Here is an 18,652-nt window from a genome sequence, read left to right as displayed (position 1 = left end):
AATCATATCAGCAGAAATGGGTTTTTCTTGCTGTAATCAATCCTCCCGTTTATACTGGACATTAAGAGATTCCAATGGAAGCGATAAGAGACAAAATCCACAGCCCTCGCTCTGTGCAAAAATGTAACAACTGATTTGAAGCTAAATTGAAGCTTAGGAAGTCAGTTAGATTAATCCAGTGTTATGTGCTGCGTTGCAGTGGACAGATGATAACAAAGAGAACATTTCGTACCGAAAACACTAACTTTGGAAGACAAACGCACATTTTGGTGACAAATAAAGTGTGGAATTCATTTTTGCACTGGAGGAGGACTAAGGATTTTGTCCCTCATCACTTACACTGGAAGAGCAGTAGGAAGGTATCTCTTCGTGGAGGAACGATTACAGAAAACAAAACCTGCGTCACTGTTCATATACTGTTGTTTTAAGACATATGAAAAAAATGTGAACCTATCCTTTAACTAACTTTGTGTCAAAAGCTTGGAAGAGAAGACAAAGTGACTCTTTATATGGTCTTAAAGTCCATTTTTTTTTATGTTGGGAAAAATCTGACAAAACAAGTGCAGATGCATCCATACAGGGCAGGACATCTGTGACGTGGGGATTTGGCTGTAGACATGAAGGTCTAAACATCTTCTCATGTAATTTATGTAAAATTCTTGCAGAATCATTTGATTACATGCAGTATTTCCATGAACTAGCTAGTCTCAAGTATTGTGTTTATAGTGCAGCATTATGTCCTTTATTTTACTTTATAATCACAAAGACTTAAATACCAAAGTTTTGCCAGAATGTTTTACAAAAATATGGAAAATAATGAGTTAAAAAAATAAGGGGGTCGTCTTTTTGTGGAGATAAATGTTCCTGTGGATAATTTCCCAGTCAACATAATTACTTTAAAAGAAGGCTGCAACGTGTGTCTGAAGGGTTTATAAAAGTAAATTAATTTCAGCTGAGATGACGTGTCATGAAATGAGATAATGCTCATTTGAGGGTTGACCCCTCACCCTGGCAGAGCTATAGCTGCACCTAGCTGCACAGGAAGGCACACAACTTACCGTGTGCAGGAGCCTCTTGCGTTCGTAGTGGGCTGCCACCGCCTGGCTGTTGTTGCAGAAGCTCTCAGCCCGCCTGTGCACGGCGCCGTCTCTGTCTGTGCCGGGATGGAAGCCTGAGCCGGAGCTGGAGCTGGAGCTGGACCTGCCACGGCACTGCAGACGACTGCACATGGTGTCAGGTGAGCAGTTCAGCAGAAGAACCGCACTGGGTTCACCCATCTGACACACAAGGCACAGGAGGAAGGGAAGTTAAAGTGCAGTTAAAGCAGTGAACTTCGGGCTACATCCTCCCCTGTACTTGATGCTTTGTGTCACCCTCCTGTTGTCCCATCAGTGTGAGTGTGTGTGTGTGTGTGTGTACTCTGCATCAAAAATGACATTTTTCTTCACTGTCAAACAAGTCTTTGTCATTATGAACACATCATTTCTGTTTGTCGTGCGTCCCCATTCCCTTCCATTATTTCCACACTTCTGTCACTCCTTCATTAACACAGTGAGTCATATTTAATTGTCATTTTTCACACTGATGTCAGTGCTACATGTCAAACAAGTCGGAGAGTTTCTTCTCCTTCTCACTCCTCACTTCACTTTGCGCTCATTTAAGTTTTGTGGGTACATGACTTCAACTCGTGTCTGCTGGTGGATAACTTTCCCTTCTTTTATTCTGCTGTCTGTCCTGTCAGCCTGATGCTCTGACCTTGGCTTCGTACTCCTCCGCCTGTCTCAGGTCTCTGGGGAAGCTGCTGATCACAAGACCTTTCCCCTGCCGTACTGACGACGCCACGGCATCACAAAGCAGCTCCAGCAGGGTGTCCTGGAGATCAAGTACACACATACAGCACAGGCATTAATTGCCATTCATACCTGAAAAAGCGAGGGGTTATGCATGTGTTCATATATAACATTTGTGTGAGGCCTTACTGCGGGCTCCTCCAGGGGCCCCAAAAGCTGCAGGTTCACTGTGTGTCAATTAACAGCAAATTTGTTTGGCAATAAAGCACAATATAATCTGAAATATGCACCTTAAAAATGATTCTTGAATCAGATCTTTAATGTTGTTACTACATGATGAATAATCCTAAATGTGTAAAATTGTACTGAAAATGGCTGCAAATGGCTGATTCTAACTTATTTCTATTATTGCTTTCTCTACTGATTAATGTTGATTCAGTTTATAAAATGTCAGAAAATAGTAAAAAAAAAAAAGTCTATCACATGTTGCCAGAGCCCAATGTGTTGTCTGTGCATTGCTCTTTTTGTCCAGCCAACATTAAAATGTTTGTGATTCATTTTCTCTTGATGGATTAATTGATTAATTCACTAGTTTGAGTACTTCAGACTGGAACGAACTAGTTGACAGTATCAGTGTCAGCAAGTTGGTTTCTGGGGCTTTAGATAAAATATATGTATGTGTAGTCTGTAATTTGCACTGCACATGACAGCGCCTCTCTATCACACATACACTAATAGGACATTGGGGGAAACTTGGGATTCAGTATCTCGCCCAAGGACACATTGACACGTAGACAGGAGGAGCTGACGACGAACCACTGACCTTTAGATTAGTGGTCGGCCCGCTCTACCTCCTGAGCCACTGAAGGCAACAGGGTAAATTCATAATTAGTTGGAGGAATGGATGCCAGCTCATGTTCTACTTTACTGTGCATAAATAACCTACATACATTATATCCTGGTGCGTCTAGTGGCAGGTATAAATGCATTTATGTACTGTATGGAAGGTTTGTGACTCCAAGGCTGCTAGTTTGAATGTAGGATTAGAGCAGGAGGTGTGAAAAAATAATGAACTGATCTGGTAGAGGTGCTCATAGATACCCGTGTGCAGGGTGTAACACCTCACAATGTAAGATAACCCAACAACTTGACAAACTACAGCCTTAGAAATGACAGCAGTGGATGGGTTACTGAACGGGCACAGCTCCAGGTCATACAGAGCTTCTGTATGAAGTTAGTGTTATGTCTTGTCAGAAAGTCAAAATGACTACAAAGAGACGCAAAATGATACAACCTACAAACAGACGTAAAATGAGCACAGAGACACTGTAGTACACAACTAGTAAAAATAGATACCAAATGGCTACAGCTCTCTGTCAAAGTGTCATCAAATATCAAACTCCATAAAAGTAATCTTCTAATGGGTTTTTTCACGGGATTGTATTACGCTGGACACTACTGCACTCGTGACATTTTCTACGCACTGGTACTCAAATCAAGTGCACCCTCTGCAATGAGTCGGCCTATTTAAAGGTGTGAAGCTCCACCTGCTCGCTGGCTCTGTAGGCCTGTTGCTAATGTTTCTATGAACACTGCTTTGGACTGTCGGCAGTCGTATCAAGTTGATTCAGAAGAAAGATCAGGAAATAAGTGTGTTGTGTTGTGTTGCTCCTTGTTGCTGCTGACTTTGGAGACCTCTTCGTCATATTAGCTTCAACCACCTAAACCAGGAAGTGATGTTAGCTTGGAGCTAACACTGAAACACCTCCAAATGGCTTCACACTGAAATGCTGGAGTTAATGCTTCGCCTCACCAAACTCTGGTAAGTGTTTGTTGTATCTTTGCTCTGCTCGGTCCGTGTTTGTGTGGATTATTGCTCTCCAACGGGTGCGTGAGGTTGTTTCCTGGCCTCTGCTGCCTGTGCTAACTATGCTAACTTTGGTCTTATGCTGCTGCACTTTATCCTGGTTGTTTGACATGACTATAATGTTGCTGGTGATGCTAACTTGCTTTGTGGCATGACATAATTTCTGGGAGTTTCATACTGGCCCAGTTTAGACTGTGGTCTCTTGTATATTGTACATTGAGTGAGTGATAGCATGTCATCAGTTCTCTGTATTACTGTCTTCATTAGAAAACTCCAGACTGTTGTTGCCTTCACGTCTTCTTCACATATTCTCCACACACTTTATATTCAGCCTAGCATTGGACATACAATATAATTCAACTCACAGCAATTGTGTTGGTTTATAGGCAACACTTTTCTATAGTATGCTCTTCTTCATAAAATGATTATATGTGATCTGCTGTTTATGCTGCTGCTGCACTCAGCTGCTCTCGTCTGTAATGGATCTTTATCTGCTGCTTATCAACACTACATAACTGTCTTGGATTGAAATGTGCTGAAGTTGAGAATAACTTGGCTGCACAGCTGGCGTGTCTGACTGCTGCAGGTCAGCTGGGTATATATCGTGCCAATTCACTTAGCAACGTCACTCAGTTGCCAGTTCATTAGGTACAACTAGCTAAAACTAATACAGAAGCCCTGTGATAAACACTGTAACCTTGGTGAAGGTGGGTTGTTGTAGGGCTGTTGTAATAGTAATAAAGCACCGGTTATAGCATTCCCTGCTTTGTGTCTAAGTAGATAAACAAGCTATGCTGGACTTATACAGTATGCAGCATTCTACTAATTCCATGCATATATATTCATATAGTAAATCAATTATTGTGGCTGAACTGTTATTGCTTTTTAATACCATTCACAGGGAAGTACAGTGTATGTGGAAAACAGTGTTTTTGGGGCATTTTCTCTATTTGATTGTTATCAGCTGAGAAGTTCAGGAAATAGGAGGAGAAATATAAAAAGTTGAAGGTTACGGTTTTCATTTTTTTACATTTGTCTGTATTTATTGAATTCAGGTTCAAAACTCCTTACTGCTCAGATACCATAGTGTCCTCGAAGGTCAATGGCAAGATGCTCCAGTCAATAAGTCCCTGAGCAACATCATTAACTATTTGTTGATGCACTCATATTAGCATTTGAGAGAAGAACTCACAAGAAGGAAGAGGCACAGCAGTGTCATTTACCAAGGCCCGACCTTGTCCAAAGGTAGATATGCTCTTAACTGAATATTCATGATCAACTCTACAGCCTGAGCTGAGGCCCTGAGCTGCCAAAGACACATCAAATCAAATCATGTGCAGCTCGCACACACCAAGGAAATCAAGCAGTCCACTAGTGCTGGTAGTTTAACACATTAAATGTTGAGGACTTTCAGTCTTTCATATCAGCTTAGAATACGCAGTATGTGTGATTCCACCTCTGGATGGTGACACAAGACCACACATGGGGGGGGGGGGGGTCCCACGTTGCTGCATGTAGTAGATGGCACACATGTGGCCAGACAGGGAGCTGACGGTGTAGTGTGGGATCACAGTTGACAGAGAATAATAAATTGCTCTTTCTGTGTTGCCAGGCAACAGTACATTCACATTTTACCAAGTCCAACTTTCACTATGTGGTTTTTACAGTTTAGCACTCAGCCGTGAGCCACAAATGACAGCGTTTCATCTCATGTTGAGATAACAACCTTAACTCTGATGTGGGTGTGATTTATTTTATTACAGTAGGTTGTGTAATGTGTTGTGCTGTAAACCTGGTGAGGTGCACTCCCACTCCCAGTGTGGGATTATTCATCATCCTCTCTCTCTCTCTCTCTCTCTCTCTCTCTCTCTCTCTCTCTCTCCCTCTCCATAATTATGTCACTGTCACATAAAAGTAAGTGTTTGGCATTGACTGTGTCAGCGAAGGCATTGGGACATGACCTTAATGTGTTGTAAGAAGCTTAGATAGCTGAGCTCTGCTTGAAAGCCACTGGTTTTCTCCATTGAGATGATAGAAAGTTAAAGAAAATCTCTGCGTGTGAGTCTTATATACGTCTTGCTTTCGATTCCATGCTCCACTTTTTAATCTTGAAATGATGAAAAGGCTGGGAGTCTCTGCTTTTCTAGAGTCAGTGTTTTCCATTGTTTTTTTTATTGTTTGTGTTGCTCACAAAACAGAAAAGACAAAAAACCTTTTTCATTTTTTCAAAGCGTTGGTTCAACCAAACTCCAAAAGAAAAACTGTCCTCACTCACTTCTAGCATATTTAGTTTTGTTTGATATGTGACTTGTGCTGGCATCCCAACAGTCGGGCTAAAAGAAAATTTGTTTGTGGGGCTCAAAAGATTAAAAAAGAAAAAAAAAAAAAGGAACAAGGGGACAGTTGTTCCTTTTTTTAAATTTTTTTTTATAGGATAATCCACAGTTGTCACTGAACAGTTTTCAGACCGAATGAGACTTCCGCCTGCCTGTTAGACTGAAGGGCAGAGATGACACTGAAGCGCCGAAGCTTGTTTCACTCCTGTGAATCACACTGTTTCAGCAAATTGTGTCAAATGAAAAATACCGCGTTACTGGTGCTTCAGAAACGGCTTCATTCAGTCTGACAGTTTGGAAGGTTTTTCAGCTCAACTACGTGATATAATGTGGTGGACATTAAAGAGATAAGAAGAGAGGAGAGTAAACTAGAAACATGGTGATGTGTAATAAAAGTAATCAGCTAATTGAATGAGCATTGGGCCTAAACGGCACCAGTAAGGTACATCAGTATTTTGTTTCTGGGCTTTTAAGAAAATCCATTTAATAGTGCTGTAACATCTACATTTAATCCAGCACTAAGTATTGCAGATTTAATATCGTGCAGGCTTCTTGGACTTTTTTTTGCACACGTATGAGAGAAAACTATTAAAACAGTGAGCTGTGCTGTGACACCATTCTTGGAAGGGCTGCTATAAGTTTTACAAACCACCAGATGTCGCTGTACCTGTTTTATTTTAAGTCTCAAAGATATGAAACTGTTTTTTGGCACAAATAAGAAAGCCCCAAAGTGTCACAAGGCTTCATCCACCATAACTACTACTACTATTTACACCACTGTACCAAAAATGAAAAGAAAACTTCACTTAAATGACGTCTTTTCCCAGCTAACAAAAGGATAACTCCCAGTCTACTGAGGAATCCACATTTCACTGAGGACGGTCTCTCTCAAGGACAAAAAAGAAAATGACAATGTGACTCAGTAAACACTGACAATACAAGCAAGACTTTAATTATTAATCAGCCGTACTTGGTATTGCAAAAGCATCAAAGCATGGTGGGTTTTGTAGGTTAGAACAAAGAAATGTTTAACTCAAGAAAACTAAAGGTTAAATCAATGAATAGTAACTGAGCTTAAAGAATACTTGCCTGTGATTTGGCCGAACTAACAAATGACAAGCATGGTGAGGAATAAAGGTGCAAGTGGGACAAATGGTGTGGTCTCACCCACTTTAAATCTGCAGTAACTGATTTTTTTTTTTTTTTTTAAATGTAAGTCCAGTATTAACCCTCTTTGAACTCTGTTTTTGGTCTCCACCAACTTCTGAGAGAAATTTCTGGCTCCTCAGCTGCTAAATGCTCCACATTGTTGTCATTTGGAGTTCGGCAGGTAGTGCACAGTGGGTTCTATATCTTTTTCTCTAAAAACAGCTGCCTGCTGCAGCTCCAGCTCGTACAGTATAACCTGACACTTCCCATAATTTCTATAGGAATGTGCTCATGCTTACACCATCTGCTGCTGCAGCTGACTCCAACACCTAAATGTGATTTAATGTTCATATATGTTTGTTATAAGGAGATTAATTTTCCAGCAGGATTTTGAAGGTGCCCTGTGGAGTTTCCTTATAAAGAACGAAGTTATGTTTTTATTCACAACACATTACCCACTAAAATGTATGTGTGTCTCTGACTAAAACAAACCATTTATACTTGCCAATGTCAGTATGTCACCAAGCCAAGTTAGCATTAGCCTTAAAGTAACACTGTACAGTCATTAACTAGTTTTAGACAAGTGGAAATTTTGACCTTTTGGTGACAGTAAATGCGAATTCAGGGACCGGTCATTAAGTTTGATCACCTTGGGACCGTGAATGTCTGCGGCAGATTTCATGGAAATACAACCTTTAATAGCTGATATAACTGACTGTGGACTGTGGTGTTTAACTCACAGACTCCTTTTCCCATGGTAGCGTGGGTGAAAATGTATGCTTATGATAATGAATAAATGCATCACCTCCACTGTGTACAGCTGGGTGCTGAAGCCCATTGCATTAATGCAGTATATCATTTTGTTTGACTGCAGAATGATGTATGTGCAGACTGTTTTCACATTTATCTGCTGAAGGGGGAAAGTTTCTCTCAGTGCTCACCTCAAATCCGAGTTTAAGACGTGTGTATGAGCAGGTTTTTGTGACATGAAATGGACTTCTCTGTGAAGTATTGTATTTTGAACTAGAGTTAACTTCTCATGGTTGTGTGCCTCCGCCGACCAGCCAAGCTGCAGGAAACATGGCCACAATCTCTCCTTCCTGAGTTACAATGTTGAATAATGACCAGAAGTGTTTTGACAGAACATTATGATGTCACAGTGAAGTTGACCTTTGAGCATTTTGATATAAAATGTCACTTCACCATTTTATCCTATCAGACATGTGTGTTTGTGTTTGTGTCAAAATTAATGTATGAATTGGTGAGTTACAGCCAAGAATGTGTTTTGTGAGGTTACCGTGACCTTGACCTTTAACCAAAAAACTGAGACATTGCGTAAACTGGAACAGGACGGAGAGATGGATGGACAAGCCGAAAACAGAATGCCTCCAGTCCTGGCTGTCACTGACGCACAGGAATAATTAAGCACTTTTTTGACCTTTAATTAATGACCTACTCAGTCTCCTGTCGATAATCTAGCATGAGTACCTCACTCATATGAACGACGGTATTATAGAGGATTGTCAAATTTGAAAATGACTGTCATTATTCTGACAGTAGTGGCAGTTTTCACTGTATTGTGAGCTTGTTAAAACAGCTACGGTAAAATTTGATGAGCTTCAGCTTTTGCTGCACATCTGTGAACTGAAAACCACTTTCCCACTGTCTGCTGGAGAGAGCTTGTATTAAGTGACTAGCTGAAGTCGACTCCCTACTCTGATGAACATGTTTACGCCTCCTCAGAAAATATGTTTCCCTCAGAGTGTTTGGAGTTATAGATAATTTATCTGGGTTTACACTCTGTCAGTGAATTGATGTTTTCAGCTCAGACTGCCATGTCAGCTCTGAAGAGTACAGTGTGTGTTAGAGTGCAATCTCTGTGAAAGCCATTATGAGCACCACTGAATGTATAATATTTCAGCTCTGTCTCGCCTCTTGTATTTATTTCTTTATGGCATTGGCAGGAAAACATATTTTATAGTACATCAGATGTTTTATCTTTCAGTGACGGCATAGAAAGACCTATCTTAGTGCATTTTTCTGACTGAACTTCATTCATCTTCAGCTGTCTGTGTTCATGAAATAATAATCTGTAAGATTTTCTATTTGAATTATGATTTTGTTGGCTTGCTGTACTGCTCTGTGCTCATTGCTGTCATGTTTTTGCACTACTCTACCCAGAGATCACCTGTCAATCAAAAACCGTGGGCGGTTGGTTCTGTGACATCTTTATTTATTTTTCTGTTCAGGCGACATTTTACAGTCACTGCTCCCACTTAATACCCTATTAATTGCAAACAAACCACTTTTTCTTTACATCCTCCTTAGAAGCACATTTTTGAACAACGGGTACAATTATCAGTAAAATTAAGTGAAATGAAAAGTGAAAATTATGCCATTTGTATTCGATCCGTCTAGTCCCCTGTTTCTGCAAAGCAGAACTGCAGCCTCTCAAAACGCCCAGAGAGGCACATCATGTTCTCACAGCGCTGCAGGTCTGAGTTCAGCTCAGGCTCATTTGTTGCCAACTTGACTGCAACGAAAAATATCCTGTGGGCCAAGAACATGTTTTTCCATAGACTGCAATTCTAAAAGACACTTGAAACTTCAAAGGTCAATTATTAAATCTGTATTGAAATAAGTGAAAACATTTAACATTTTTAAAAATGTCTCCAGAAAAGCAGCAACTGCAGCTGGTTTCCCACTGGCTTTTGTAAAGGTGCCTTTATACCGTGTGATAACAACATTCGTAGATGTTTTCTGTATGTCACACTGTGCTGGAGGGGTGTTATTAAATCCTGTTCTGCAATCTGTGTCAGACTGTTATATCAGTTTGAGGTGTGTCACATTGTGCGGTCAGTGCAGGGTGAATTGTACTATGGAGTAGAGGCCCGTCATCAGCTCATGTCATCCATTCGTGCAGCGCTTGCATTTTTAAAATGCAGCCAAACTAGAATTAAAAAAGTTTTGGCTGTAGTGCTGACACTTCTATATATCAATACACCACAAGATAGGGACGAGAAAGAAACTTTGGACCGTGTCATGGCAGGACTTTATTGTAAAAATGGCATTTACCAATGTTCTGGATTGACAAGCAAAGATTTTACCACTTTTCTCTCACAACTGTCAACTGACATCTCCGACAGCCCAAAGTTACAGTGTACTGTAACTTAACTTAATTGAGATTCACTGGTCTTTATGGAAAAGTGAAATATGTTCCTGTGCTGGACTATTCATTACAAGATGAATGAGTAAATTAAGTTCTCTATCTGTTGTGACTGTGGCACATAAACATCGGCAGTGCAACTAGACTACCACACTGACCTCGGGCAGCTGCTCTCCTCTCTCCAGGATGTCCCGCAGGTGGCGCCCTCTGTCACTGTGAGACTGCAGCTCGTTACACAACAGGTCACCCAGGGTGACACGACGCAGGCCGAACCTGTCCTCCATCCGTTCACACTGGAGAGCCTTCCCTGAGCCTGGACCACCTGCGAGCAAACACAAACACACGTTTGTACAGCTATCTTTGTGAGGACACAATGACATAATGCATTCTCAAGTCTCTTACCCAAATCTTAACCATTACAACTGAATGACAAACTGAGAGACCTACTTGTGGGTATTTATGAGGAAAAAGGTGTGTGGGAGAGAAGCCAGACTTCAAGAGGGAGGATAGAAGAGAGGAAACGGATAGCAGCTGGGTAGGTGAACTGTGTATATTTATATGTGCGTGTGCATGTCCATACACATCACAGGTCTGATTCATTGCCACAGGCTCAGAGCCAGGTTATCACAGATGATTATCTGAATCTATCTGCCCTGCTGCGCCTTGGTTTAACACACACACACACACACACACACACACACACACACACACACAATTTTGCAGCTACACTTGTCAGGACATTGCATTGACTTCCATTCATTGTAGACAGTCTAACCCCAGCACTAAAGTCTCATTTATGCTTCTCATTAGATGTGTATACCAGTACAGATTAAGCCTTCTGTCTGTACTCTGAATTAATTTTGTGTGTATTTGTGCACGAAACAGATGAAACAGAAGTCTATAGTTCAAGTGCGACACGCCCATAGGACACGATGAAGACATTTTCTAAATGGCGGAAATTTTTGAGGAGAGGTTATGTGAGTTGGTCAGAAATTTTAAACATTTAAAGGGACTAACAATTACTATGGGAATTCATTATGAGATTGACTCTGAGCTGCCCTCTAGTGACTGTATTGCTTAACATCCATGCTAATGTAAAGGCTGCATGGGAGTATGTGGGCAGTGACGGCTGCATCATTTGAAATGGAAGTATCTATTTCCGTCTGTAACCTCAACAACTCCTCCAACCTCAACAACCATATAGGTCGTTTTTTTCAACCCTCTGATACGACCTATAGGAGTGTCTCCTGAAATAGTGCCCCTATGGCGACATGTGTACTGGACCTTGGTTGTCAGGGTTACCATAATAAACACACGACTGCACCGGTGTACTGCTTGTCGCTGTTGTTACTGAAATAACAGCCATGGCTTGGTTAGGTTTAGGAAAAGATTGAGATTTGGGTTAAAATAAGTACTTCCTCAACATTAGACGATGTGTTGTCATGGTTACAATAATAACAACGTAGTTAACTTTGTTGAACGTCCATGGATAAAAGGAACAACATAAACTGCTGGTTTCACATGGGAGTCGAACACCGCTCTCCCGTGTCACCTTCCTTTGTCTTGCTGATCCATCTATCCACCACAACCTCTTCCTGACGTAGACTTTCGTCTCTCTTTATACTACGTCTCCGCACTTTTCCCTTTGCTCCAGTCATAAATACTACGGCCACTAAATGTCACCTAGCAACAAAATGTAACAATGGGTCATAATAACCCTAACCCCTAATTTAAACCTAAACCCAACTTCAACCCTAAACCCACGAACACAAACAAAGCCAGAAGAAATACAGCTGCCGTGTCTTTACTTCACTGTGGCAGGTTTCACTTATCAATAACGGAGAACATTCCAGTCTACCTGCTCAGCCTCCGCGTTGTGAGGTCTGCAGGTGTTTTATTGCGGGTTAACTGCATTACTTGGCCATGAAGGTGTGTGAGGCATTGGTGGGAGGCAGCAATTTATCATGACCAGCCTTGAGCCCAGTAATAAAACTCTGGATGTGCTTCATATTCATCAGCATGCTGCCTCTAATGCGAGAGTCGCTGCCCTCCGCCCACCTTCAAAAACAAATGTCCTCATCACCATTTCCTCAGAGTGCGTGGACTGATATGAGCTCGGATCACCCAGGGACGACCATGAAGTCAGAAAAGGTCCATAAGAAATGGGGTGGGGGTGGGGTGGGGTGGGGGGGGTGTTATAGATTCATTCATTGTATATTCAGCACTTTTACACCGACATGCCTGCTCAATGAAAGTATTCCTCTGCTGCTTAACGCCTCCGCCAGGAATTAAAATAATGACCCACCCTTAGAAGCTTGTTAGTGACTCTCCTAGTTAGTTGGACCTGCTGTAGAAATCAGCTTTGAGGGTAAAGATAGCTTCTCTCTGTGAGACCATCTGAAATTTAATCACCTCTCTCACCAAGAGAGGATGAAGTGTATCTGTCAGACCTCTGTGCTGTTCTTTATACTACTCCAACTTTTCTGATTTGTACTCTCTCTTTCTGTTTTGTATTTTAAGTTTGTTTTTTTTGTCCATCAAGTTTTCCAATAGGTAAAATGATAGACAGCAACATGGTGACAAAACTAATTTGGACAAATGTATAAACTAATCCAAATATATAAAAACAAATATATGATAAAAATACAATAAAATGGGCTAGCAGCAGCTGTTTTGTTTCTTCCTTTAATTACACCAAAAAATGAGACAAAATCTTCCTCTTCTTTGCTGTTTTAGTTCATTTTCTCAGTTTCCTTCAAACATTCTCCACTGAGGTTAAACTAGTTAACTTAGTTCATTTACATAAAATTTAATAATTTACATTAAACGTACAAAAAAAAATTTGGCAAAAGAAAATGCAAATGAAAGCGTCTGCTGCTGTTATACAAATATTAGGATTCCTCAAGATAAACAGCTGGTGGCGCTAATTCTCCATTCGGGTGCCAAGATGATGCACACAAGTGACCCGCTTCATGTTTCATGTACTTTCGTCATATTTTGCTTTTAATACATCAAAAAACAACTTGTTTTTTTATATGCAAATCCAAAATCTGCATAAATAATGATTAAGCCTTAACTGTTGATGATTATGAACTGACATCTGGGAATCTGGGTACTTTTTGGCATAAAATCTAATAAGGAAAAGAATAAATAATAAAAAGAAAGAACTAGCTACAGCTTTGCAAATCAGAAAAGATTTTTGAGCTCTGCTGAGCATCGTGTAGTTTCTCTGCTGGTGTTCAGGTTGGAGATTTAGATCTGAGAAACCCATACCAGCTCCCTCTGTGTGAACAGGTCTGTCACAGCACTGTCTGCGATTAAAGCCAAAGTGACAGATGAATATGTTAGAAAGAGTCGGCACAGCAGACAGAGATGAAGATGAAAAACATGAAACAAGAGGGCAGAGGACCAGACGGAGGGAAAAATTCTCTCTGTGGTAATTTAATTTGTGTATGCAGTGCTGCTACATAATTATATTTTCCTTGAAGTTTCAGCAGGTAATATTTTGATGTAAAAAAAAAATAAAATCAGTCTATATGACAAATGGGTTGCAGCGGTAACAAGCCTCTCGCCCCCACTAATTGAGACACCTCAGTTATCCACTTCAGTTTCAGATGATCACTGAGAGGAAATTCTGTCAGTGCACAGGAAGTGCGAAATCAAAGCCTGAAAGCAAAAATGAAAAACGTTCCTGCCAACACAAAGGAACGAGGGCTGTGAGTGCTGGATTCCTAAATGATGGTTGAATGGGCTTTGAAAATATTTTTCTTTTCCACTGTCAACATCCACTTTGAAGGATGTTGTTCACTGAGGTCACATTAAATCTTTTTCAGTAATGAACACAGACTGTAGGAAGTGGCCAGTGGTTTTCTGCAGAGACGTTTTTTGGGTTCATGTTTGTCATGTGTTTTGAGCTACAAGTTCCAAATGTTGACGATGGGATGCGGCCTGAGTGACACGAGCAAGATGAACACTCAGCCATAGGCAAATCCCTTTTAGTACCAATAAAAAACTGTTGAAAAGTGAAAATGGCTTTCAGAAAAGGGCTGGAACCTTTTTGTTACTTGCGTTATCAATTCGTCTGTTGCCTGAAAACTGCAACTTTGCAATAATAGCATAGCAACTGCAAAGAAGTTTGTCAAGCTATGGATGGGGTGCATGGTGCGTTAGATAGAGCTATACTCTGAGGGTCGTGTCTATTTTTTTTAAAATTGCCTTTCCAAAACCAAAACTAAAAAAAACAAAAGTGTAATAAATGTGTGCTTATCAGTTAGCATATCATTGGCCATCTGCATTGTGTGGTTACAGGTTATGTTCCAAAAAACAGTGTTTATTATTGACACATCCATTTGTTTCTCATCTCTATATAGCGCTGAGCTATGCTAACATGTATGTAGCCATCAAACGCATGTTCAAGACCCTTTTGGTTCAGGTTATTTAGCTAGCTAGCTACAGCTAACAAAAATGAGAGATTTTCAGCCAGCACAAACAATGTTCTTATCAGTAGCTAATTGTTATCAGTAGCTGGGTTTCCATTGCAGTTTTGCACAAACCATTTCTTTTGTTTCTATTTCAATTTTGCAAAATATTGCTTTGTATATATATAATAGTCTGAAAAACCATGCGTATACATTTTTTTGTCACATTTGAATATTTTCAAAATTTGCATGTTTCCATCACTAATTTTTAAGTTTGCAATTTCAAATTGCGCATTAAGCAGGATACTGGATATGCACCTAGTGATGTGTATGTGCCACAATTAGAAATCTTAATAGGTACAGCAACAGAAAATAAGGGGGGCTGGGTTATAGGAAGGATATTTTTAGTCTTTGAGTCTAAATAATGTAAGAAAATAAGGATACATGCCCTTTACAAGTGTCATCTTCCAGTTGCTTGTTTTTTCTGAGCTACAGTTTAAAAACCCAAAAACTTTTTTGTTACTGAAATGAAATAAAACTTGCAAAGTCAAACATTAGAGCTGGAACCTGCAAATGTAATTTTGCTTTTATTTGATTAATTACATAAAATAAATAAATAAATTACATTATTATTTTGTCATTTCATTAGCATTTAATCTGTTAATAATGATAATAGAATATTAAAAAACACTAAGTCCTTGGGGAAAAAATGATTAGAAAGTTCCACATTGGTGGAAGTTTTTGCTTGTTAATGAAATCTTTTAACACCAGAAAACAGTTTTCCACCCAATTTCACCGAAGTGCTAAATTTCCATTGCATCAATTTAAAACAACTGACATTACTCCTCTCACCCAGAGCAGCTTATTCACCATTTAAATTAAAGTCTGATTACCAGGGTAAAAATGGTAATTTTCTGCAGAGAGGAGGGAAATAGCAAAGAAGAAGATGAGAGGGATGAGAACATGAAGAACAGAAGAACTGAACAGAGACTAAAGGGAAAAAAAAAATACCAGTGAAACCTCACATTAGCGTTTCCCTCCGGCATTATCGCTGCCTCTTTCTGAAGCACCACTGCAGAACACTGTTTCAACTTTTCCACCCGTTTTTATGGTCAGGGAGGTGTTGGATGGGTAAACCCAAATTAAAACAGACCACCCAAAACTCCTCTCTCCCAACTTTTAATTAAAGTAGTTTGAGAACTTAAATACTCATACAAAAGTTTTAACTGGTTCTACCTCTACGTGTTGTTCAGCAACTATTTTATGATTGACAACATTCAGACAGTGGCAGCAGGGGATGTTTAACAAACGGCACCAAATTTAATGAAATATCATGAACTAAAATGTTTCTTAGCGTTTTGAACTGACAGCAGAAGACATTCATGCCCTGATTTAACTAGACAATGCAGCTTTTAGCGAGTTAATTTAAGGAGAGTTTTAATGGATTTTCAGTTTCTGTGCAACTTTGATTACTTTTGGTACCTCAACAAACTTCTACTAAAACTATTCATTTGAGTAGGGGAGACTGGGGACGGTTGCAACATTTCTTCAGTTGGAAACATGCTGGAGTGATGACACTCATACTGCACATGCTCAGTTAGACCCCCCCCCCCCCCCCCCCCCACACACACACACACATCTACTGCTGCATTTAGTGAAAAAAATAGTTTTGAAGGTATGAAAGTATTTTTTTCATGAGCTGTATTTTTTGTCATACTGTCCTGACTTTTCACAACTTTCATAGTTTGAATCACAGCTGATGCAGAACACAGCAGACTGTGTCGTGGTCAGTGTGTCTAGCACATGATGTTCTCTCATGGCTGATAGGGTGGGGAAAGGTTGCTGCAACAAGTTTTTATAACTATGCCCAAGCTCAGCAGTCATACCAAAACAGAATAAATGATACTAAAATATTAAGGTATAAATAAATCACTATATATATATGTACATATAAAAATGTACCTTTTCAGAATACTATGCTCATTGAGACAAAAAGCAGGCTGCAACCATTCCTGATCTGTATTGTAACTGTCCCCAGGGTTTGGGTCAGTTGCAATATCTGAATTTTTCCCTTTTGAATAAATACAGTGAATAATATGACATATAAAATCACGTTGAAATGGTAATTAGGTAATTAGCAGACTGATGTAAGTTAAAAAGTTTGGTCTACTCCAAATAGTCCCGAGTAGAAATGCAAAAAGTGTTTCAACCGTTTGGAGTCTCTAATATTTATCCAATCTAAGATCTGACACGGGTCACCAGACAGCATCACTCCAGCTCTCTTAGAAACTCTTAGAAACTCTCTTAGTAAGACAGATTTGTAGCAAGTGACTTTGAGCCTGTCTTCACCTGAGAGGAAACCAGAGTCTGACAGATAACCTGGGTCTCCCCTGAAGCAGCAGCATCAGCAGCGTCGGAAAAGAGCGACAGGGGGATACGGGGCTGTTAAGAGGACATTAACATTTTTATGCGGAAGTCAGGAGTCATCATTGCTGCGTCAGGGAGTCTTGAGACGGTGCTTTCAAAGTCAGGCTTGACGTCTGATGTGCCAGGAAAGAAATCATGTCCTCTGAGGTGACACAGAACTTTTCATAGAGGCAGGTACGGCTCCCTGTTCACATAAATAACTCACTACTTCAGAAAATGGGTCGTGGTGTAAACAGCTGAGGTACTGACTGTATCTCATAGTTAAGTAGTCAGTTTAGTTTTACTTGTGCAGCATAATTCAGTCATTGCATTTAGTCCTTGTTGTAAAGCAGTTTGTAACTTGTAACAAGTTCTCCTGAAAGCTGAAAATTGCTATAAATTAATGAAAGGGTGAAGGGGTTCATATTATGTTTGACGAAACATTACGATTGGGGAAAATGCTTTGACTCAAGCAGCTGTAAACGCGTGTGCTCCAGCGTCTCTGAAGCAGACCCAATTTTGGGATTTTCATAAATCATTCTGTCCAGTTTTCTGAGAGTAGTGCAGTGGAAGTGATGTGACAAAAACACAGACGCTAATGAGCTCATTAACAAGGAGGGTGCTCAGCTTAAATTAAGACAAATGGACTCTTCTTGATCGTTTCACCCTTGTGAAGAGAGTGGACCTGAAGTGAACAGCCAGGCTGCTTTGAAGTTAGGAACAGACTTTGTTTTTTAAAGCTGCAGTAGCCCACATTTTTTTATGTTGACAGACGTAATGGTTGTTGCTTGATGAGCCCACAGAACATTACCACCTGACTCCGCGGCTCAGCTCTGACTATGCAGAGTGTTTAAGTGTCTTTAGTGTCATTTCCAGCAGCAGCAGCTCTGACAAAGCTGTGAAAAACCCACTGTGCAAAGTTAGCAACCAGCTGGTGAACATGGTGAAACATTTAGCAGCTAATGAGCCAGATTGTGCTCTCCAGAGTTGGTGGAGACCAAATGAGAGCTAAAAGGGAAGTCAACATTGCACTCACACTTGTCAAGCGGTTCCAATTAAATGTGTTTGTGTGTGTGTGTGTGTGTGTGTGTGTGTGTGTGTGTTGGATGTGTAAATGTATATAATAACTGTTTGCTAACATGTTAGCTATAACAACCTTTTAAGCTAATAATATGCCAGATGCCGTGTTTACAGCCTTCAGCTGGCCAAAAATCAATTAGTGAAGCTTTAAGGATTTGGTTGAATACTCTGCTGTGTATTGTACAGAGATTTATGATGAAACTCTTTGTCTTTTGTGGTTATTTTCAAAAAAGAAAGTCCAATCTATAGAGCTGTGAAGTGGGAGGAGCTATTCCATTATTTTTTCCCATAGACAGTTATAGCACTTCTACAGTTTAGATCAGCATGAAACTCTTCTGGTTCAAAACATCAAGAACTCTGTTTAAAAATATCTTCTTCTTTGATACAAAGACGAAGGTACAAACTAGTGTAGATAAAAACTTTGTCTTAGATGTTAACTA

General features: G+C 40.1%; 1 protein-coding gene across 1 annotated transcript in view; it reads right to left on the bottom strand.

Moving 5' to 3' along the window:
* The window catches only part of ak5 (adenylate kinase 5), a 75,815-nt gene that overhangs the window by 1,283 nt on the left and 55,880 nt on the right, over nucleotides 1-18,652 (bottom strand). Inside the window, exons 11-13 of the mRNA XM_056392050.1 lie at nucleotides 10,467-10,630; nucleotides 1,756-1,872; nucleotides 1,059-1,277 (exon numbers count right to left, since the gene is read on the bottom strand). Of these exons, the coding sequence (XP_056248025.1) occupies nucleotides 1,059-1,277; nucleotides 1,756-1,872; nucleotides 10,467-10,630 (500 nt within the window). The remainder of the gene's footprint in view (nucleotides 1-1,058; nucleotides 1,278-1,755; nucleotides 1,873-10,466; nucleotides 10,631-18,652) is intronic.

The sequence above is a fragment of the Seriola aureovittata genome, chromosome 12, assembly GCF_021018895.1.
Source record: "Seriola aureovittata isolate HTS-2021-v1 ecotype China chromosome 12, ASM2101889v1, whole genome shotgun sequence".
Taxonomy (NCBI): Eukaryota; Metazoa; Chordata; class Actinopteri; order Carangiformes; family Carangidae; genus Seriola; species Seriola aureovittata.
The sequence above is the reverse complement of the archived record's forward strand: the minus strand, read 5'-3'. Positions and strand labels throughout refer to the sequence as shown.